Here is a 23,474-nt window from a genome sequence, read left to right as displayed (position 1 = left end):
AGGTATTAAATAAAACTTTGTTGACTTAATGAATAAATAGGTGATTGATTCCTTAAAAAGGCTAAGGCTAGCTTTCTACCCTGAAGGAATTTACAGACTGGCATGCCATTCATTAACTGTAACACAGCGTAGAATGGTGTGAAAAGGCGCGGGCAAAATGCCAATTGAGAGTGGCAAAGCCTCTTCGATCAGAGGAAAAGAGGGAAGTAGAGAATGTGGAAGGGCAGATCAGGCCAAGATATGTATGTAATAAATATGTAAAAAGGCAGAGTCTTGAAGGTATGTAGTTTATACTCAGCTGGACTGGAGGTATTTAAAGGAACATGGTGGGAAATAAGCCTTGAAAAGGTAATTTAGAGCTTGTGTTGCGGAGAGACTTGAATACTAAGGAGTCTAGACTCATTCTGTAGGCAATCATGAACTCTTATTGTTGTTTTCTGTTTTGTTTTTTGTTTTTTTTGAGAAAGTGCTAATGTCAGACCAGCAGCAGGAAAAAGGATAAAGGAGGCGAGAGATTAGAGGTCAGAAAATTGGTTAGCAATGTGTGTGGATAGGAGGGACAAGGGATCGACGTTGAAGGGGACATGACCTAGCACAGCAGAAGCTGAGGAGTTAAAATTTGCTGAATATGACGCTTGATAGATTTGGGTTGTGAGAAAGATAAAATGTATTATGACAATAGCACCTGTCATGTCTTGAGTGTTTATTAGGTGCCAGTGTCATGTTAAGGACTTTATATGACAGTGTCCTTTGCCAGGATGACAGGTGGGAGAGTTTTGGAGGGTTTTTTTTTTTTAACCCAAAATGAAATTTTATTTTAAATGCTTTGTGATTCAAATAACTTACAGGGATTTTATGCCTTGTTCAGCCAATATCCAGTGAATACTACATGCAGACCATTTCTACAAGTGTATATCTAGTGACATGCTCAGTAGAAGCAATGCATTTATATATTTCTGTTCTCCTGGGATTACAAGGTACAAATAGTAATATCAAACAGACCAGTACTTCTTCTTTTACGTTTTACTTTTCCCACTTATGCTATCAAATAATCAAGGTTCCAAATTGTTATAATCAAAATGAATAATTTTTCAGTGACATTTGTGTTTCTCATCAACCTATTATCAATATTTGCAGGACATTTGAGAACCTAATTTTATGCTTTAATTGACAAGCATCTGTATTTTCATTTTGCAGAAAAATTACCAGGTGTAAAATTCTTGTTCCCATTTGCAAAATTTATCTTGCATCTCTAATTATAAAGGAAACTTGAAAATAATGTGGTATTTTTCCAAATTTAAAGATTAGAAAAAAAGTTTTCTGGTCCATTTAAACATATGAACACTCGGGAACATACATAAAATATCTACATATAATAATGTATCAGTATAATTATATGTGACAATGTTAAATAACATGTCCATACAGAACTTTTTTTATTGAGAAATACATTAGTGGTTTTCCTTTCTTACTTTGTATGAAGCAGCGTTGCTTAGGCTCCTGACGTGCGGAACTGGCATTGGCCGTCAGAGAGCCGGTTTTCGCATCGCCCTCACAGTTCTTCGGAGGGCACCCTTTTGACTTTCATTCAAAATACATAGCACTGGTGCTGCTCCATGATGCTTTTGTAAGAAACGTTATCCAAGCCACATGTACCAATTTGAGTAATGTTAATATTGTTTCCCCCTCCCCAGGACTTATGTTGGTGTACATTTGGTACATAAAAATCAGTGTGTCACTTTTAAAGGTGAAATTTGAGAGTCTTGTACAATAAAATTGAGATATTTGCCATTGTAAAGAAAAGCACTCATTCCCTGGAATAACTGCTAAATCCATGTTAGCTGCGTCTGTCAGATTCTGTAAGAGTTTACCCTCTGTGGTGTGCTGATGGGCCCTGGCCCTGGGGTGCGGGGGGGGGCGCACAGCATGTTCTCATTTCCGTTGTATTAATACTCCCACTCTGGCCAATCGTGAGTGACTCACGTGAAGTCAGCTGTCTGGCAAACTTTCTGAAACTTCACCAGCGGGCTCTCCTGAGCCAGTGTGAGGCACCGCCAGCGTGGAGGTGTTGATTCTCGGAGACAGTGCTGGAGAGGTGCCAGGACGAGGCTGGGGGTGGAGCCTTCACGAACGGGTTGGAGAGGGCGAGCTAGAATTGGACCAGTGGTTCATACCTAAAACAGCATTTGGAGAATGCTAAGGGATGAAGTTTTTAAAGGCATCAGCTTAAAATAGGCAAGGAGAGGGCCTGGAGAATGTGTGTTCACTCAGAGAGATACTGCGTAGTGAGCTATGAGTATGCAGTGCCCTCAGAGTAGCCAGGTGTATGGTAAAGACCGAACGAAGAACGGTAGGAGATGGAGAAGGACGCGGGGAGTAGGAGGAGGAACGTAATGAACTCAGGCTGGGAGAGAACGGGAAGTGGAAGAATGGGATTCAGCTGTGTCTACCAAGTAGCCCTGGAGCAACAGAGAGGAACCTCTCTCATTCATTGGCCAGGTTCCTCTCTGTTGCTCCAGGGCTACTTGGTAGCTTGGAGAGGGAGGGAGAAAGTGCAAGTTTTGGAAAATGGATGTAGAGGAGCCGGGGCCTGCCTGTCAGTGTCTTGAAGGAATAAGTGAGTGGATAAATGAGGAAAAGAAGTCCAGTCCTTACACACAGGAGGGAAAGAGGCGGACAGCAGGGAAGCGTGAAGAAGTGTATTAGGAGCAGAAGGTTGGGTGTAAGTTGGTGCTGTCAGGGTAGCACGTGAAGGCATGCGGAGTGATTGGGCTCTCCGGTGAGTGACAGAACCAGGGGCTGGCAGTGGACAGCTGGGGTCAGACCCCGGTCTCACTGCCTGCTAGTGTCTCTCCCAGCTGTATGAGCTTGAGCTGGTATGAACCACACTTCAGTTTTCCCTCTGAAAAATGGGGTGACAAGGTGATTGTTAGTTCATAGGGAAGCCACTGTAATTAAAGTGCTCAGAGTGTGGTTAACTATCATTATATTGACTACCATTGGTATTATAGGCTGGGGAGAGGAATAGGCTAACAATGAGTGAAAGTATCGTCTAACCCAGTACTTACTACACCTGTGTGAGAATATGAGTCACCTGGGGATCTTGCTAAAAGGAAGGTTCGGATTTAGTGGGACTGGGGTGGGTGGGGCCCGTGATCCTACGGCTGCTGGTCCCAGGACCACCCTCGGAGTGGCAGGGGTGTAGCAGTATTAGGGCCCCCGCTAGGAGGGGCCGGTGGGCGTCTGTCACAGCAGCAGGCAGCATGGCTGCTCTCCGTTTGTTCAGGACTACAGAACGGCTGTCCCGGCTGAGCCCGTGGCCTTCCTCCCGGGTGTGGATTGGGCAGGTGAGGGCACAGGGGCGTGAGGTACTCATAAGTGCAGCATCGAGAGCCAGCTCTGAGCTCCAGACCTCATATGACGGGGGTGAAGCCAGCAGGGGCTGATGGGAGAGGCAGGGGAGGACGGACGGCCGCAGAGCACGGTGAGGCGGACAGCAGGTGTGGGACAGAGGTGTCAGAGAGGTGATGGTTATGGGGTAATGTCAGAGTGAAAGATGTGGGACTAGTAAAATGTTTACTGCTGAAACCTCACGGAGTCTGATTTCATTTTTAAATTTTTGATGATTTAGAAAACTTTTTGTTTGCTTGGCAGTGCCTCAAGCACATTATAAACAGCCGTTGATTAGAGACATGACTTATACTTCTGGTCAGTAGAATGCCTGACAAGACAAAAATGACTGGGTGTTTTCTACCAGACCCAGTCCGTCCTGGGTGGGCAGACATGAGATGGGTGGGCGCCCTGGGTCGCTCGGGGTCGGGCTGCAGTCAGGCGCGTGGTCTGTCCAACCAGGGGAGAAGTGGGTGCAGGGTTCCCAGGGATGGGAGCGCCATTCCAAGGAGACTCGGAAATCCCACCTCCGGGGAGAAGTTACTGTGACAGTGGAAGCTGCTGGCAGGTGCCTTGGAGTGGGGGGAGGAGACACGCACGATTGGACAGATGCTATAAATTTTGGTCAGTATGTCTTTGTTTTCTGCCTTCCTGGGGTCAGCAGTAAAATCTTTACACAAACAGCAAAGCAGTCACATCTGTCCTTTATTTAGAGTGTATTTGAGAAACACACTTCAATTCTAACATTTAACACCCTGTAAACTTAGTTCATGCGCAGGCTGTCTCATATTCTCCTTCCTATCCTTCCTGTCCTGGGGTCAGGGACCAGGTGGCAACCGGAGCCAATGTGTGGAGACCCTGGGTCCTGATATTTACAGAAAGCTCCTGTTCAGAGGGGCACTGTTGGGAAGACGAGTCAGACCCCTCCGGCGACTGTTTGCCTAGTTGCTGTTCCGCCCCCGCCCCGGCTGCTCCACCCCAGCTCTGCCTGTGACACCTGGCCTAGTGGCCACCAGCACGTTCCTCTGTCTGTCCGAGCCTGACTTCTTTTCTTGGGAGAATCAGGGCTTCAGTTCACTTCTTTAGTGGTTTTTCATAAGGAGGCTGTTTAAAGAAAGAAAAGGAAATATTACTTTCCTTTCCAGATATAAGTAGAACTGCTCAGTTGTGGCTTACCTCCAGTCTTGGGAATAAATGTCACTGCACGTAAAACTTTTCCAACCTCACTGTTGTCAGCTGTGACCTGAGGAGTTTGTGGGTTTATGAATGTCTCTAGCTGCCACTTACATTGAACTCATCTCTCTGAGAATCATTGGATTATATTTTTAAACCTGCAGCAGGGAAAAAAAAATCATTGTATCACTTCTTTCTTGGCTTTATTAAGTGAGTAAATCACCTACTAGAATAAAGAGGAATGTAATGATAATACAGAGTTCTGAGGGTGAAAACCTCCATTCTCTTCATTGTAGGGGTTGGGGAGAAGGGCAGCATTTACACACATCTTGTTTTGCAGTTTTCATTCTGTAGAATATTCTTCAGTTCCTAAATAAGAAGCGTGTTTTATTAAACTATGTGAAACTTAGTTGCCAGGGCTCTGTAGGGTAGAATTTGTTTCTGGTCCTCTCTACAAATGCCTGCAAGGATGTAACTTTGTAAAATTGCTTTCTGGTCTCTTCAGGGGAGAGGTCAGTGTCACATAAATACACAATGAAGCCTGGATGTCAAATTGTGCAAGCAAGATTTTTCCCGTCCAGTGAACTGAGAGGACATTCTTAATAAACAAATATGCATTCTTATTCTTGCTATTGTTATACCAATATTTTATGCTACATAGATGTTTGAATGTTCTTTGTCTTAATTTCTACATTTATTTGTTCAGCCAATATTTATTACTTAAAAGTCCATGCTACCATTTTTTTTTCAATGTTTGAGCCTATAGTGCAAGACATTTTGCTTTATCTTTCTCTCTTCAAGCAAATAAAACCAAGAGGGAGACAGCCAAGAGTTCTAAAGTAACATAGAAATAGAAGATGGCCATTTTATTGTCCGTTGCTGGATCCTTCTTGTAGAAATGAAATGACAGATCTTACCAACACAGTGAGAGGAAAAGAAACATAAACTAAATGTTACAGTGTTAGGCTGTGGTATATTTGACTATTTTCAGAAAGAGGGAGATTTCCTTAGTATAATCTTTTATATGAGTACTTGAACACTAATTTATCAGCCATGGTTGCATTTACAATTTCAGTAAAAGTAGTTTCATTCTATTTCTAAAACACAATTTTGCTTGTTTTCTCACTGTTTAATTTGTTTTGTAATAAATGTGGCTTTAAAATCTTTCTTTTAGATGTAGCCATTAACAAATTTTCCTCTATGCTGCTATCATGATTAGTGTTGTTAAGAAAATAATTAATTTTGTTTTATGTCAACAGAAAATTATTTTCTCTCCTCCTATCCATTTCTTTGTAGCTTTAAAATGAACAATCTGTTCAGAAAAGACTGAAGTGCATTTCAGCATGTTTTCTACCACACTTTGCCAGCCTCTATAAGCACCATTAAAATCACTGTCGTTAGGTCTCAATGATTTAAAATGCAAGTGGAAAAAAATAACTTATTGCCAAACACAGAAGGGGTTTTACTAAGTGCTAAGTGTTTCAAAGGAGAATTGATTAAAAAAAAAATTTTGGAGTGGAGAAAAAGCTTTTTATTCCTTTTTCTTTTTAAGTTGAGCATAACTGTTTGCAGTTATGAGTAAAGAACTTTTTTTTACTTGCCTTTTAACTTTCCACGTTGGAGCTCACATCTTGAGGACAAGTGGTCAGGCTTACTGTTTCAGCTTCCAGGCGGTCAAGTCTTATTAAACTCAGGCCCAGACTCTGAGCTTGCACTGTTATGATTTCATATTGATTGGACACATGTGTGTAAATGATTACTTTACATACAAGCTCCGTGATGTTTCCCTTGGGATTAGTGAAGCTCCTGCAATAACGAAGGAGTTTCTATTAGGGAAAATAACCCTCCTTCACAATCATAGTCTTTCAAAATCTTCACAGGACATTTTTAGACAACTTCTTTTTCACAGTTATCAGTCAGTGGTATAAGAAGACTCTTGCATTTGATTGGAAGTTTGAAAGCTTTTTTTCTTGCCTGAATTTTGCTCTTGTAGCTTTGGTCTTGGGTCAATTTCTGGGCCTTTGTTTTTTTTATCTGTAAAATGAGGAGGTTGAACTAGATAGTGTCCAGGGTCCCTTTCCACTGGAAGTTTCTCTGAATCAGTGGGTCACTCGCTTTTGTGTTCAAATTATGTTCATCTGTTACATTGCTTTGTTTAATTATGTCTCAGTCCTTTTCTTTTTTTTTCCCCCTTTAAAGCAAATAACTTTAGTCAGAAGTTCATCATTCTCAGTCATCCTATCCTTTTAAAAGTTTTGCTTTTTCAACCACAAAAATGTTTGGAAAGCGATGCCCCATGGATGATGTCTCTACCCTAGTTAAAAAAAAAAATTCTATTTTAAATAATTGCAGAAGACAGATTGTAACCTCTGTAGACTCTCTGGTATGGCTGCTCATTATCTTGCTGTGTCCCTAGCAGTCTCACAAGTCTCAGAGTGTGCCACAAGGTGTGTTAAGAGTAGTCTGATGCTGTTTTGTTTTGCTCTGATTAGAATCGTGGGAAAACAAGCTTGATGTCAGGTTCTGGAAAAGAACAACAACAGGAATATTTGCTTCTGTCTTAGGTTTAGATTGCCGATAGCTCTCATCTAGTGGGCTTCATTAGGCTGCCTGCCTCCCTGCCTTCTCTCAGTCAGCAGTCTGTTGCTTGAATGCCTTTCCTCAGGCACTTTTGAAGCTTACCATGTGACCTTTTCTGTGTAGTAATTAATAAAGTGTGCACTGCAGCAAAAGCTAAAGATGAACTTGATACTTAATGGCTGATGCGTGTGATATTCTTCCAAAATATTTGGTTCTACACGTGCATCGTAATGCATTTTGAGAACACAGCATCTTTGGAAAAGAGGCTGAGTGTGGGAGTCTGGAGGCTGTGCCGTGTGTCTGGGTGTTAACTGCTAGTGATCCCGGATCCGTAACCACTTATGTGATTTTCAGGGTAGATGTGGGCTGTGTAACCCAAGTGGCAACACCAGTGAGCACTGTTCACATTCGACTGGTGAAGAATTGGAGTTTTTTTTCCCCTATTCAGGTGAGAAGAGTTCCTGGATCAAGTGGTCACCTTCATAAAACCGAAGACGGTGACTGGGAGTGGAGCGATGATGAGATGGATGAAAAAAGTGAAGAAGGGAAAGCAGCTTTTTCTCAAGAAAAGGTAAATAGCACCGATGATGATTAGCCTGCCTGTGTAAATTTTATTTTTGTGGTATTCTTGTGTGTATGTGTGTGTATTAATTGATACTTAATTATTTTACAGTCACGAAGAGTAAAAGAAGAAAATCCAGAGGTGAGTGGTAGTTATTAATTGATTTAAAATTTTTTTTGCCACTTCATTTGCCACCGCCCCTGTAGTATCAAGAGTTTTATCCATTTGAGGAAGAGACTTCAAAATACCGTTCTCATGCGGTAGTGGAAAAAAGAAAATGGACATAGATTTTGCAGGTCCCGATTCCTTCTGAATTACTTTTGACCTGTATGAATCAGAGCAGGCTCCATCACCCTCTCAGCCTCAGTTTCCTCCTCTGTCGAATGGGATGATCACAGTGCTTATCATGTTGCTGTGAGGATCGTTGAAGGCACCCCCATAACGCGCTCAGTGGAGCCCTCAGTGCAGAGCAGGAACACGGTCTTAACTCCTGCTATTGCCGTTGTTAGGAAACATAGTAGGCATACAGGAACAATTTCTTGTAGGTTTATGGTTTTCAATAAAGCAAGACTTTAAGATGGTTAGCAACTCTAGGTTGAATCTGTTGGTCTTGATTTTTAAATCTCCTGGGGAAATAAGTGGGGAGGGGACACTCTTTTGTCAGCTTCCCTTTGAGACTTGGTCATCTTCCTGTTAGCATTAGTTCCTCCATCTGCTTAATTATCCTGATGCCTAATGGGTAGTGGCAACTGTAGTTCAAAGGACTTGCTATTCCTCCTAGAGGAAATTGGAGCATATTTAAATGGCTCCAAATATTTTGCAGACCTAGTAATTAATTTGTACCTTGATAAATGCTCATGAAGAAAACAGAAGACTTTGGGTTATAAATGAATCCATCTTAACTATTTTTTAAACTAGCAGACATTTTCTTTTGGTGAAATGGAGTAAATCCTATTCCGCTTTAAGTGGCAATAGCCAGCTGGTCCTTCTAAGAAGATGACATCAGAGCCACAAGCCACTCCTTCTCCTGTTATTGTCCCCTCCCTCTGTTTTCTTTTCATCCACGAGCCACGCTGATAGGCCTTTTCAAATGGCTTTTCAGCCTGCCTGCCTCCCATGGAGAACTCTCTTTTAGATCCTGTTTGCTCCTATCTTATCAATTTATCTTTCTATTTTTTACGAGAAATATAAGCTTTGGTCAAGGAGGGTACACTGTGAGTTAGGAATGACGGTGACGAACTTTGCAATAGGACACGTTGACTACACAGATGCGCTGGGCATTTAGAATGATCTTAACCAGGTATCATGAATTCTGCCCTCGTTTTGCTCTCTTTCCTACTGTATCTAGAGTAAAGTGGAGAGTTAACGTTTTTTTTCATTTATTCCAAAAAGTATTTCTAAGTCAAATTGTCAGTTCCTCTTAGAAACAGAGTAAGACATCATGATCCAAGTAGCACCACAGATCCAAAAAGCATGCACTGTCGGTTCATAACAGGGCATCTACATTGGATAATATTCACTGAGTCCTTCCATGCTAGTTCAGACTGAGGATTTGTTCATTTTGTTGTGGCAATATCTTACTATGTGCTCGTCAAAATTGCTCTAACTAATGTGTTACTTGGATAATAACAGTATCTTTTTGGTAAGAATATTTTCTGCATAGGCAGGAAAGAGTTATTTATATGTACATTGGGGTGGGGAGGACCTCAACAACAGAAATTTATTTTCTCACAATTGTGGAGGCTTTAAGTCCAAGTTGTTGGCAGGTTTGGTTTCTTCTGAGGCCTCTCTGCTTGGCTTGCAGATGGCTGTCTTCTCACTGTGTCCTTACAACGTCTCCCCTCTGAAGTGCTAAAAATAAAAATAATAATAATAATAATAAAAATAAAAATAGGACCTTTAGGGTGGGCCCAAATCAATCTGACTGGTGTCCTTATAAGAAAAGGACATTTGGACACATGAGACAACAGTGATATGCGTGCACAAGGGGCATATTGAAGAATTTTGTTACAGAGTCTAGGCTACGGTAATTGTGCACTGTTCTGTTTCCCAACTCTGATTATTTATTTTCTGCAGAGGAAATACTTTTTGGTGTGGATTTAGGTTGAGTTAATTTTACTACAAACTAGTCACAATGTGAAAGCTAATGTTACTCCAATAAGTACCATGCGTGATGATTATTAAAACTGTGTTTAGATTAAAAAATTTTTTATAACATGGTGTTTTCCAAATGCCTGTTAGAGAGAGAGAGAGAGAGAGATGTGTGTGTGTGTGTGTGTGTGTGTGTATACATATATATATGTATGTATGTATGTATATGTAGGGAAATATTTGATTTCTCCCTCCAAATTTTTATACTTAGCCCTTGAAATCTCAGACAACTTTAATTTAACACTTTTATGGTACCACTTATTAAAAGGTAGTCTTGTTGCAGGTGATTGGCTTTCTGACTAGCTGTAATAAAACTTACATTTTGAAGAGAAATCAGTTTTCCTGAAAATCTTATTTTGGAATAATTTTAAATTTCCAGAAAGGTTGCAGAGGGACAGCACGTAGTCTCCACGCCCCCCCCCCCCCCCCCCCCCCCGCAGCCAGGCCCCTCCCCCGCATCAGCTGCCCGTGCAACCCTGGGATGCTGTCACAGCTGAGAAACCCGTGGTGCTGCATTACTATCCACTCTGCCCTCCCTGTCAGGCTTCATTTGCATGTCACTAGTTTGCCCACAAACATCCTTACTCTGTTCCGGGATCCACCGCAGGTTGACAGGTTGCATTTAGCCGCAGTAATTTTAAAAATAGAAAAAGAGAAGATTAGGCAGAGCTCTACGAAAAATTAGAAGGCAAACACTGTCCCTTTCTTCTCTCCATTCCAGGAGGTTTTCCTCTTTTGCCCAGTCCTGGGGGCCTATTTCCAGGACGGTGTCCACTACAAATCTGTTGTTTTTCCTTCCCCCTCCTATCAAAACACCATTCTCTCAAATATTCTTATAAGCAAACTGTTTAACAGCTGAAAAATATCAGTAGACAAATTTATATTATACTGTTGATGAAAGGCAGCTGCTTATTGTGTTAGCTTTCTTATAAGTTTTTACATGTGAAAATGTATGCTCAAAAGGCACGCCCTAAACAGGTAGAATGGAGCCTGTAATGGTGAGATTCGGGAGATTACAGTTGGTTGTCAAGGAAGATGTGATGTGGAGGGAGCCTTCCCCTCTACCACTCCCGTGCATCTCTGCCTGTTTTCAGAGGAGTCTCCTGTACTGCTTGTGAACCAGTGAGAGCCTAAGGCTGATCCCTTCGTTACATGTGTGGTTGCATCTGCACAGTGAGTGAGTTTACGGAGGGCGTGGGGTTCCAGCCCCGAGTCAACTGATGATCGCCCAGGAATAAGAGGGCTTCTCGGACGAAAGAGAGGTGATCGCCTCTAGTAAATGCCATTAAGGTTTCTCAGATTACAGTGATTCTTTGCCTAAATGTGGAGATATTCTGGAAGTGCTGATGTGTCCTTTGGTTGCATCTCAAGCTTTAATTAAGATTGTGGACTCAGCCCGGAAGATTCTTTATAAGAAGTCATTTAGTGTAGGTCCAGGCCCTCTGTCTGGATAAGGAAGACAGGTCATTTGTTCTTCTGATGTAGTTATTTTCCCCCAACAGTTTAGTATGAAAACATTTTTAAATGTGGGGACATTAAAAACATGTTATAGTGAACATCCACATGCCTATCACCTAGATCCTACCGTTACTATATTTGCTTTATCACATGCACATTTATCGATTCATCCACCAGTCTATCCTCATTTCGTGATGTATTTCAAAGTAAATTGCAGACACCCATACTCTGCCCCATTACTTCATTGCTAACATAGTTATTTTTGAGGAAGCACAGAGACTAAGAATTTTAAACCCTTATAGAAAACTCTTGGTACAAAGAATTTTGGATGACTTCTTATTTCAGAATTTATAGTAAATTTAGAAACGGACACTTCTTTTTATTTTTTTCATATTTGTTTCCTCTTTGAGGTTTTTTTTGTTTTGTTTTGTTTTGTTTTTTTGTCTTTCAATTTTGTTCAGGGCAGAGTTCAAAAAAGCGGACTTGAGGCTAAAATATTTTGGGTATCACATGAGGGTCAGGTTTCCAACTTTGAGAGAAAAATATAACCTATCACTCTGGCATTTCTGTTTGAGAAAATGTTTTAAAAACCCAGCTACCCTTTTATATTTTTGAAATCCAGTGAATAAGTTGTTTAAAGTAATCATGAAAGGGGCAGCTTGTATTAATCCTTATATCCTTTCATTATTAGGAGGCCGTTAAGTTGAGGTGAAATCATGGGATAAGAAAAAGTGGGCCTGGGACCTCTTTCTGATATAGAGTTGAAAATGTCAAATCGCCCATGCCTTTCACTTTAGCTCAGTGGTTCTGTGAATGCACAACCACTGATCATCTGGGACACTTGTTGAAGATACAATTCTTTCTTATCTTCATGAAATTCTGAATTAGTGTGGGTGGGGCGCAGGAATCTTTAATACATGTCCTAGGTAATTCCAGTGCAGCGAGGGAAAGGACAGAATTCTGGGAAATAGCACTCTTAACATTACTTAAATTATTTAAAAATTTTTGTCTCTGATAATTGGGGCTAATTGTAATCGCACTGACCCTGATGTCTCATTTGGGTTTCCCTAAGTGCTGTAACGGTGGCTCTCTTAACAGATCGCGGTGAATGCCAGCAGTATACCCGAGCAAATACAGTCCCTTTCTGTGCAGGACTCTCAGGTATGTTTTTCTGCCAGTCATTTATGTTTAAGATGCTTTGTGAACAGTTTTTTTTTTGTGTTTTGGTTTTTTTTTTTAGAAAAACTCACACTTTAGAAAGATAGACAGTTTCGGTGTAGTGCTTCCACATCGGGGTCTTGTAAATTCTCTTTTTTAAATTGATATAGAGAAAAGAATACGGTCACTATTGACCATGGTTTTCAAGACCTCCAACCTTTAAACGATGGGTTCAAAAAAGAATTGATTACCGGACTGCTTCTGAAATTGCTGGTACTCTGTGAAATAAGGAAACAGAATCACTTACGATTCTGTTAAGATTCCAACCACAGAACACTGTAGTTAATTGATACTTTTCTTCTTTGCTCCTGGTTGGATTTCTACAACCTGTTTTCATAATTCTTTTATCATTGAATTTCATGGGCCAATTTATCTCTACAAATTGCCCTGTAAAAATAATAGTTGCGTTACTGTGAAACGCATTTTATAGTAAACGTTATATGATGGAAGACGTGTGCCACGTGCCGTGTTGGGTGCTGATGAAGGGCAAGGAGCGGGACGGGGAAACGAGGGACGTGGGGCCTGAGTGCGGGCGCCCACTCTGGTTGTGCTGTATCCTTAACGGGCACGCCCCCTGCTCTCACTCTGGTTATGCTATCGAGCTTTAGTAGCCTTAGGAATCACAATTTTTTTGCCCCAAATCTGCATATTCGGTTGAAATTCACTTCTATCCTACATGATCTGTGTTTTGTGAAACGGCTGTATACTGAGGAGACAGAGTCTGATTTCATGGTGGCAGAAGCCTGTCTGAGGTCAGATATCTAGTCCTTGGTCCTTATTTTACAGCTAAGGAAGCAAAGATTCCCAGAGGTTAAGTGGCTCACCCAAGGAGGCACAACTGGTTAGCGGCGGAGGCAGGATTCAGTTTAGGTCTTTGCACTGTCTCGGGCAACTCAGTAAAACACCTGGAGGTAAACTGTAAGGATTGGTTGAATGATGAAAGGCAAGTTAGGAATAATAATGAGTCAGAAGGCAAAAAGAGTCAATAGGAAAAGGGATTAGGATAACTAGTGTTGTATAACATGTTGTAGTTTATGCCTTACTTTAATTTATTGTTTTGTTCTCCCAGCAACCCTTTGAGGCAGGCGTTATCCCCATTTTACAAATGGAAAAATTGGTTCAGAGAATGACTTGCCCTCAGTTACAAAGCTAATGAGTGGCCAAGCCAAGGTTTGACCTGAAATCCCTTATTTTCCCACGCTAACAGGATGGTCTCCTCATGTCCAGGGATTCATAGGACTGGGGATAGGCTATGTAGTAGAGGCATCCATGGTGGAAGACCTGTATTCAAGGAAGCGGGATCTAGGTGAGAAAGGCAGGAAAGCTGAACAGTGGCCTGACCTACTGGGTTCCACCTTCCTCTGCATCCTGAGGTTTAAGGCGCCCCAACAAATCTTTATGCATCACCAAGGCAGCAAGGTGCCTGATTAGATGGCTGTGCCTTCTTCTTTGGACTTACTGAAACTTGTACCAATTGTTTAAAGGTCTCATCCTACAATGAGGCTGCCTATGTGAAATATTAGTGTTCACAGTTGTGATGGGAATGAAGCGTCATTCTAACCTTCACTCAGAGGTGGTTATGTGGCTAAATAAGACTAGCACATGTAAAGATGTAGCTTTGAAATTTCCAGGAAGAAAGGAATATATGAATCAAGGGATGTCATGATTTTATTTGTTTCCTGAGCTTGCTGTTTTGTTTTTAAAGGGCCTACCCAACGCTAGTGAGGACCATAGAGAATCTTCTTGTGCTGTGAACCTCGTTTTAAGATTAAGGTAAGCAATAGTGTTGTTTATTTTGCATTGTTTATTGTGTAGTAAGATATTCTGACCTTCTCTATTAACTTTTCATAGTATTAGCACAAAATGAAATAAACTTATTTGATTTCCCGAATGAGCCAGTGTGTGCTGTGTTCCCGGGACTAATTGCTCTCGTCTGGTTGCTTGCTGGAAGGGCATAAGAGAGAAAAGCGCCATCTGAGTGTGTTGCAGGCTCAGGGTGCCCTTCATTACGTTTTTTTTCCTTGCTTTTCATTCTTGGGTTTTTCTTTTTTCTTTTTTACAATGTGAGATCACAGTCAGAGATTTTTAATGAGTTTCCTTCACCCTTCAGCAGTCGGTCTCTGTCAGAAAGAATCCATGCTTGTGCTACAAGTTGCCTGTTCAGAACATCTTTCAGTGGCAGGTTTGATCAGCCACTGTGGAGAAATGACAGCTCTGTTTTGAAAGAAACCTCAGTCTTGTAGCACATGGATACAAACAGAGTGCCTGGCAGTATAGTCTTTGTATCTAGTGAATGAGAAGCTCCTTCCAGTTCAAGGATTTTTAAATTTGAAGGTCCAACTTAATGTATATTCTTTGTTAAGAATGCGGTATCTCAAAACAAAAGAAATAAGCTTAAACTTAATTGTAAACAGCCTAATGTACCAGCTCAGTCAGAGTACGGTCACATTCTTGAAGGTGTTTTAAAGTAAAGTTATACGCGTTTCCTCTGACAATTAAACACATAAAGCACATGGCGAATGGACCATTTTTAGAGCCGCGGCTGTAGAGCGCAGGTTCATTTTCAAGGTTAGTTTCCAGCCCTCTGCTTATCGTAGTCTGTCAGGGCAGATTATCATTGCCATAATCACCCCTTCCTTCTGATGGTCATTTACAGTGTGCGTTGCATTTTCACACACTTACCAGGGGACCCTCACAACAACCCTAGATGTGATTTAATTCAGACTTGATTTCCCATTCAAGAAGTGAAATTATTACAAGACTGCTTTCCTTATATTTGAAAATAGGCTTGATTATGAGTCACAATTAGTGTATTCTGCAATCCCCGAAGAATGAAATAGCTCATTCCCTTCTCATTTGACTGTGGAACCAGGGAGTCCTTTCATTTATTTTTCGCTTGCTTGTTTATTCCTTCAGTCCGCCTGTATTTACGAGAAGCCCACTCTGTGCCTGTCCCAGTGTTTGTCACTGAGATGCAGGGGTGGGCAAGACTCTGAAGGGTGCAGTCTAGTCCACTGAGTGTGCAGTGTTGGAAGTGACCTTTGGAATCCAGTCATCTGCTCTCTTACTTACTTTATGCAGGAATATTTACCCAGCCTCTGTGCATCCTTCAGCTCACTCTTTTTCTATAATTACTCCTATGAACCTAAAAAGCTTTCATTGGGATAGCTTATCTTCCTCCTGAAAATTCAGCTGACCCTCCTGTTCTGGGCTCTTATAGGCTCCAATTCTGGCCCTCAGAGCAACTATCAGTTTCTCTGGATAAAAGTCTTCTGAAGAGTGTATTAAAATGCATACTTAAAGCCTCACCTTCAAGTATTATTTTGTTCAAACTATTAGAACAATATAGAACTAATGCATTTTCTCATTTTTCTGAGAGTTGTTTGTTCAGTATAAGTCATACCTCGGTATTTGAAAGCTTCAGAACTCGTCAAACCCTGTACTTGTCGCATTTTGATGAGAAAAAAATGTTTCAGCACTCGGCGCTTGCTAAGGACTCGCCGCAATTGCTAGCACTCACAGGAGTCGTGAGCTGCCTCACAAGAGAAAATGCTCCGTTGTCAGTGTTCTTTGGTTTCGATACTTGTCACAAGTTCTGGAACAAAGTAATGATGAGTACTGAGGTACCACTGTATTTGTAAGGCTTGTTTTTCTCTTTTCTTAGGCACAACAGTGCATTGAACTTCAGCCATGCTTCTCATAATAAATTTCTGTATCCCCCTCATAATCCTGGTGGTTCACTTTTACTGACATTTAGTCTGCACATGCTTTTGTTGCTTTTTTCCTCACGGGTTTAGGTGGTGGTTTTCCCGAGCTTGTAAATTAAGAAACAGTGTGCATGGCATCCATGTATTTTACACACACACACACACACACACACACACACACACACCCACCCCCCACCCACCCCCACCCCCACCCTTTTTTGGAAATCACAAGGAACATTCACACACGCCCCTTTTTTGGAAATCACAAGGAACATTAACATTAAAGTTCTAAGAAAAGTCTTGTAGGAAAGGAATTGTAAAAGTTATTTTACCTCAGGATCCTCTTTATGTACTTGTTTTCCAGTTTAACATTGTTGCTTTTAAATGTAGCCCCTATATTTACATACAGGCCTCTAGATGTGGTCTGGGCAGACTGGAATGAGGTAGTAAGATGTGTGACTTCGCTATATTTTTCCTAAATCAGCTCAAGTTTCCATTGCCTTTTGAAATATTCATGTCCCTGGGGGGCAAATTTAGCGTAACCTTAACAGTCAAATTAAACCTGATTTTGATTTTTTTACTCATTTGCAGGGCAATCAAGCCTAACTCTGAACTGCAATGTGTTTTAACACTCTCTCTGTCTTAACATTTATCACTACAGTAATGAATCTGTTGGTTTTGACTCATCACCTGCCCACCATACATTTCATGTCAGTGTGTCACATTAGTTGCAGTGTTTGGATATTATCACTTGCCAACCTGATAAACCTATCTCTGACACTTTATCCAAAACATTGCTTCACATGTTCTCAAGTAGAACAGAGCCTCTGGCATCTGTTAGAAACTTCTCACTGTCTAAGTGACTTTCAAGTAACTAGTATTTATGTTATAGTGACTCAACCAGAACCCAATCCTATCGACTTCCTACCTTTAAGTGGATGTTAAGTCTTCAGAAGGATATCATAAAAGGATCCATTGAAGGTGTTGCTGAAATTGACATACTATAACATGGTATTGTCCTCAGTCGAACCACCTAGAAACACCTTCAAAATATGGAAATGATTTTTAGTATAATTTATTTTCAGAGAACATATGTTGTTGCCCAGTTGTTTATATTCATTTTTCCCCTGTAGTTTTACAAGATTTTTGTTTAAATGTGTTTTTTATATTTAAGAACTTGTGAATCTTTCAGAATATACTGTTAGACTTCTTGAAGGGTAGTCCTTGTACGTTAGCTTGAGAAATAGCCTTTGAAAGTTAAAAGTTAAGTGCTATCAGTTTTTTGTGATCATTCTGTGCTGATATAAATGTAAATAGCAAATATATTCTTCCTATAAATATTTATTAGGTACCTACTGTGTGCATGGTGCTCTTCTAGGTGCTGTGTAAACACATCTCAGGAGGAAAAAAAAGACAAATTTTTGCCCTCTAGAAGTTTACGTTTTAGAGGTGAGGAGAGGAATGATTCAAATATTTATATTATAATGATACACCAAGTTCTCTGAAGGAAAAGCTACAGCAGGAGGACAGAAGGTACATGGAATGCTATTCTATATTGAGGAAGGCATATTAGTTTTCTACTGCTGTGTCACAGTACTATCTCACAGTTTCCCTAGGTCAGAAGTCTGGGCCCAGCCTCGATGGTTTCCCTGCTGTATCTCGCAGGCTGTCATTCGGGCACTCCCATTCGGAGCTCGAGGTCTCCTCCCAGGCTCATCTGGGTGATGTCGGAATTCAGTTCCTAGCAGTATAGACTGACATCCTCAGCTCCTTCAGACCCCCTCGTTCTACAACGTGACTTTGCTTATTTCAGGGGCAACAGGAGACCATCTCCCTTCTCCTCCAAGGACTTAGTCTCCCTGTTAAGGGTTTAAGCCAGTCCTGTTAAGCCAGTGCTATCTAGGAGTAGCTGCCTTTTTAGTAAGTCAAAATTAGCCAATTTGGAAATTTTCTTACATTTGTAAAATCCCATCACCTTTTCCACGTAACGTAACTCAGTCATGGGAATGGCCGCCCATCATATTTAAAGATCCCATTCACCATTGGGGTGAGGATTATGTGGGACATATAAAAGGGAAGACCCCCCCAAAACTGGAATTTATTTATTAAAAATTGTGTGTGTATTCTTACATGTTTAACTTCAGTCACCTTCAGAGCACTCTCCATTTACTGCAGTGCACCTATCAAAACATTTTTTCTACTGTTCAAAACAGTTTTTGAATTTTTAGAGTTTGATGCCTTTTAGTGCTTGTGCAGTTTTTTGTTTCACTGTTTCCATATGGGGAAAACATGTTCCTTTGAGGACTTTTTTTCATCCAGGGAAACAAACAACAAAAGACACTTGGGGTGAGATTGGTTGAATAGGGAGGGTGGAGCGTAGGGGTCATGCCGTTTTTGGTCAAAAACTGCTGAACACTCAGCACAGTGTGGGCAGGTGCACTCGTAAATCAGCCATCATTAAATGGGCAATATACTGAAGGAGTCTTAAAAAAAATTCATTGAAGCCGGTCACAGCCTCTCACAACAACGCCAGCTGGTGCACTGATACTGATAAGTTCCTAGAATACCCACATAGTGGGGGAACCTTGTACTACAAGGGGCCCGCCCTCCAGAAGCTAATTCTGGCTTTCATGGGTGTCCTCTCATCCACCTGGGGGATGGGAATATTGGAGGCATCATAAAGTTCTGTTCCCACAGAAAGGCTCTCTAAATAAAGTGACCTTTGGGCAGACCACTAATGGAACTGAGGATTCAAGCCATACAGTTGTTTGGAGAAAAAGTTCTGGGCAGAGCAACCAATGATTGCAAATGTTCTGAGCGGGAAGCATGTTACGAGCAGCAGTGAAAAGAGCCAGGACACCAGACTGGACAAAGAGGTAGGGGATAAGGTCAGAAAGTTAGGAGGAGCTGAATTCTGTAGCACTGTGTAGCCTGTGGTTAAGAATTTGGATTTCATTGTTGGTGGGAACCGTTGGAGGTTTGCAAGCAGAAGAGTGTGATATAATGAGTTAAATTTTAAAATGAGCACTGTGACTGCTTTATGGAGAGACATTTCAGATGGAAGCGGAGAGTATGACGTGGCCTGGACTAGTGCGGGGAGTAATGGAGGTGGCATGCAATTATTGGGCTCTGGTGGGAGGAGAGAGAGAAAACTCAGAGATGACTCAAGGTTTGGGCCTGGAAACATGGATGATTAGAGTTGCTGTTTCCTGAGACGGAGAAGAGAGTTGGAGTTGCTGGTTGGGGTAGAGTCAGGAGTTCAATTTTGGACACATTAAATTTGGGTTGTTTAATGGACATCTATCTGATGATAGGGTGCATGAGTCTAGATTTCAAAGGGAATGTTCCTGGGCTAGAGATAAATATTAGAGAAGTGTTGGTACATAGGGCACTTAAAGCTACGAAATGATATGAGATCACGTAAGGAGTGATGCAGGTAAAGAAGGGGAGTGGTCTGCTGTGCTCTCTGGTGGTGCCTGCACGTGGAGCAGTCATCTGATTGACAAGGAGAGGTGGCGAAGGCAGAGGAAAGAACCGGGTCCCGTAGACAAGAGGAAGGGTCTCAAGAAAGGACGGGTGAGAAAAACTCCATCTTGTAATAGATCAAGTAGAATGGGAAGTAAGAATTCATCATTGTATTTCACAAAATGCAGCACATTATTGACCATGGCAAGAGTTGTCTGGACTGATGGAGACAAAAGCCTGAATGAGCTGGGTTCAGGGCACAGTAGCAGGAGAGAACATGAGGCAGCGAGGATACGTAACTTGTTAGTATAACCAAGTCTTGGTAGAAATTTGCCACATACAGGGGACTAAAGAAATGGGGTGATAGCTCCACGAGAATGTGGGGCGAAGGGATTTTTTTAAAAAAGCATGTTTATAGAGTAGGGAAAATGGAATGAGAGAGGGGACAGTGTAAGACTGATGTCCTCAGGTGGGTGGGAAGGGCTGGTAGCTACGTGTGCACATAGATGTCAGCCTTAGGGGCACGGAGAGGCTACCTGTTGGATAGGGCAGCCCCCGCAAGGAGGCCAGGCCGAGGTGCAAGGAGATGGGTGGATTCGGGTCAGGACGTGTGGAAGTCCTCTTCCTGTGAGTCTATTTCCACAGTAAAATAAGACATGTCATCATTTGAGAGTAAGGAAGGGAAAGATCAGGGTTTGAGAAACGGGGAGATGACTGTGTAGGCGAGCCGGAGGGTAGCCTTGCCGGGGAGATGTGGGGGGATGGACAGGCTGCACCAGCGGTCACTTGAGAGGGGTGATTGTGAGTTTAAAGACATGGTCCTGGAGTCTCCATATAAATGTTGTGTCCCCGATAGTAATTGAAGCGGGAATACAACATTGAAAACATTCATGGAGGCTTCTATGAGCACACACACAGGCCCCAGCTTTGGAATCAACTGTTTACATTGTAAACAAATATGGTTATAGAATTGTTCTCAGTGACCTCTTGTGTGTAGGGGGCTGGTCTTCCACCCCCTCTGTCACCACCAGCACCCACTCATAGGTCTGACTTCTTCTTTTAGAACCCACAAAGCCACAGGCTCTTTGAGTACCAGAAAACTGCCATACGATTTCTTTATGCCTCACTCCCCACGTGACATTCACTGTGGATCACTCGCACCACCGCGGGGCCCAGAAAAGCCACCTCCATAACCAGCCTGTGTGAGACGAAGCTGGAAGGTTGTTCTGGCCGGTGTTTATCGGATTTTAGAAAATGCATGCCCTCTGTTACCCTTCTCATTCCTTTCCATTTCCACATCAAGATTCTGATACATGTGTATTTATATATATAAATAAGCACACATACACACACCCAAATTTACAGTCTTTCCAATCGCTGGCCTAGACAACGTGTGGCTCTCGGTATTGGGAGAGAGCATACCGTGCTTGCCTTTCACATCCAGAGGTCATTTGGGCATGACATTTATGTGCATTATGCTCCACAGGCTAGTGGGTAGAGACTTCAGTTCAAGCCAGCCTTTCATGAGTTCATAACTAATGCTGTAGGGATGGCTGCCCTCTCCACCTCTTAGAAAGGTCATTCCGGCTTTCTTTTTGACATAGCCTTTTACAGACCTACCTGCTAGGAATGCGCTTCCCCTACCCCAGTCCCTGGTTGCCAGGTAAACCTCACCTTTATTCTGTAAGTAGGAAACCGGGTAGTATTTTACTTCTCAAAATGTCATATTCTGAAAGAAAAGACAAATACGTAGTAGCTACAAGTAGTGTATTTATTTCTGCCTTAATTTCATTATTCTTTTCTGGTAACCGTAGGCAAAAGACTGAGGAAGCAAAGGTTAATTCCTTCCTTGAAAAAAAAAATATAATACTGCTTTAACTTTTAAAACTGACTTGTTTTACCTAAGGATGGAGAAAAAGGATTTGACTTTAGATTTCAAAGTTAAATGCTGGATGGAGAGAGTTAAAACATAGATTTTTTTAAAATGTACTTTTCTGTAAATGTTCTCTTGTCCATTGTGTATATCATAATGTAAGCTGTTATTTTTTTAAAAAAAGACTGAGCATCATAAAGTTAGATACAAGATAAGAAAATCCTCTTACACACATCTCAGAAGGAAAACACAAAGTGGGCCACCTCATAATTTATATACTGTCAGTAGATGGTAGTACAATTTCTGGCTTGAGCTAAACATTATACCCATATTTCTCCATTAGTGTATTTTTCATAAGATAGAATAGTCAGGTATTTGACATGAAGCATATGTTTTTTAGAATCAGGATCAATGATTTGTTAAAACAGTGAATTTGGTTAAATTGTTAATTCCTTTGTGTCGGATACAGTTCATACTTTGACAGCTCTGCCCTGTGGATTATGGTTACGTTTTGCTGAAGGCAGCCATGCCAGCTGTCCTCATACACAGATGCTGTGGTATAGCTTAACCCATCAATTTGCTCATAATGAATTCACCTTGTCATTATGTAGCACTACCATTAGACCTTCAAGGGCCAGTTAAAGACCCCAGACAAACAAAACAGCTCTCCTGCTTATAGGGAAAAATGACCTTTAGAATAGGATATTTATTTTAAAAATAATTCTTTGGTATGACAGTATTGCCTCATTTGGCTTATTATTTTAATTTATTTAAATAACTGAGCTTATAGTTAGTAAATTATAATTTCATAAAGAAAGTTGAAGTTGATAAAAAAAAACAATGTTGATCACTGTTTTAACATCAGTATTCCTGAATTCAAATTCCAGATCATCATCATTCAGGAAGGATTATAATTGTTAAGTTGTTCTCTAGCCTGTAAAAAAATCAGGTTAATTGCATATTCTTACTAGTCAAGTGGTTTGAAGGCTTGATTAATTTTTCCCCAAAAGGTTAAGTAGTATGGGCCTAGTGTTCAATTGTGGCAATGTTTTTAAGCGCATGTTGTCCCCCTCACCCCCCAGCAAACCACTTATTTATGGCTCTCTTTGTGTGCATGGCTTTGTTGAACATCCAGAGATGGGTTTCTGCACTCAAAGAGCTTACCGTGTAGGTGGAGCAATCAGACCCCGCACAAGTGACTCTAACACAAGGTAGAAAGTGACAAATGCAGTAAGAAGATGATAAAAAGAAGGGCTATGGGTAGTTAAAGGAAGGTGAGAGCGCTTTTCTCTGAACGCTACCTTTGGGCTTCTTGTTCCCATAGTAACCAGTGTTTATTTTTTTCACCATCCAAATTTCGAGTAGAGTAATGGGTAGGTTGAATCTAGGGGCATTGTCAGACTATGGTCTTTGATAAGGGCCTTATCAGACTTAATAATTTCTAACAAAACCATGTTTGTTTTCCAGTAGCAGTATGTAGTATTATGTAGGCAACAAATTACAAGAAATGCAGTTTTTCAATAGGAAAAGCACTTGGCATTTTACTTAATTTTTTTTAAAGTTCTCTTTTGGTTATTTCCATTTCTCTGGAAATTGAAGTCATTGTCACACATGTTGGCTTTATTGTTAGTGAGGTCCTTCAATAAGCTGGCATTCCTGTGTGTGCTTTGTGTTGTTTAATCGTCATAAAATCTCCACAACATCAATTCTGTTACTGGTATCTCATGGCTGAGGAGATCAAGGTGTAAAATCATGGCAAAAATTTTTCCAATGCTGTACCGCTCAGAAGCAACGGAAACGGGTTTTGAATCCAGGTCTGTTTAGGACACTGGTCCCTGCTCTTTCGCACTTGGCCATACTCTCTTCAGTTCCATTTTAAGTGCAATAAGAAGCTTAG

The 23,474-nt window shown here is 41.3% G+C and overlaps 1 protein-coding gene across 1 annotated transcript in view; it reads left to right on the top strand.

Annotated features, from left to right (window-relative positions):
* Nucleotides 1-23,474, top strand: part of STK39 (serine/threonine kinase 39) — a 273,509-nt gene that overhangs the window by 146,763 nt on the left and 103,272 nt on the right. The window contains exons 11-14 of the mRNA XM_054562783.1: nucleotides 7,592-7,714; nucleotides 7,817-7,846; nucleotides 12,413-12,475; nucleotides 14,238-14,305. Of these exons, the coding sequence (XP_054418758.1) occupies nucleotides 7,592-7,714; nucleotides 7,817-7,846; nucleotides 12,413-12,475; nucleotides 14,238-14,305 (284 nt within the window). The remainder of the gene's footprint in view (nucleotides 1-7,591; nucleotides 7,715-7,816; nucleotides 7,847-12,412; nucleotides 12,476-14,237; nucleotides 14,306-23,474) is intronic.

The sequence above is a fragment of the Pteronotus mesoamericanus genome, unplaced genomic scaffold (genome assembly GCF_021234165.1).
Source record: "Pteronotus mesoamericanus isolate MK-2021 breed Mesoamerican mustached bat unplaced genomic scaffold, CSHL_Meso_final scaffold_651, whole genome shotgun sequence".
Lineage (NCBI taxonomy): Eukaryota > Metazoa > Chordata > Mammalia > Chiroptera > Mormoopidae > Pteronotus > Pteronotus mesoamericanus.
The sequence above is the reverse complement of the archived record's forward strand: the minus strand, read 5'-3'. Positions and strand labels throughout refer to the sequence as shown.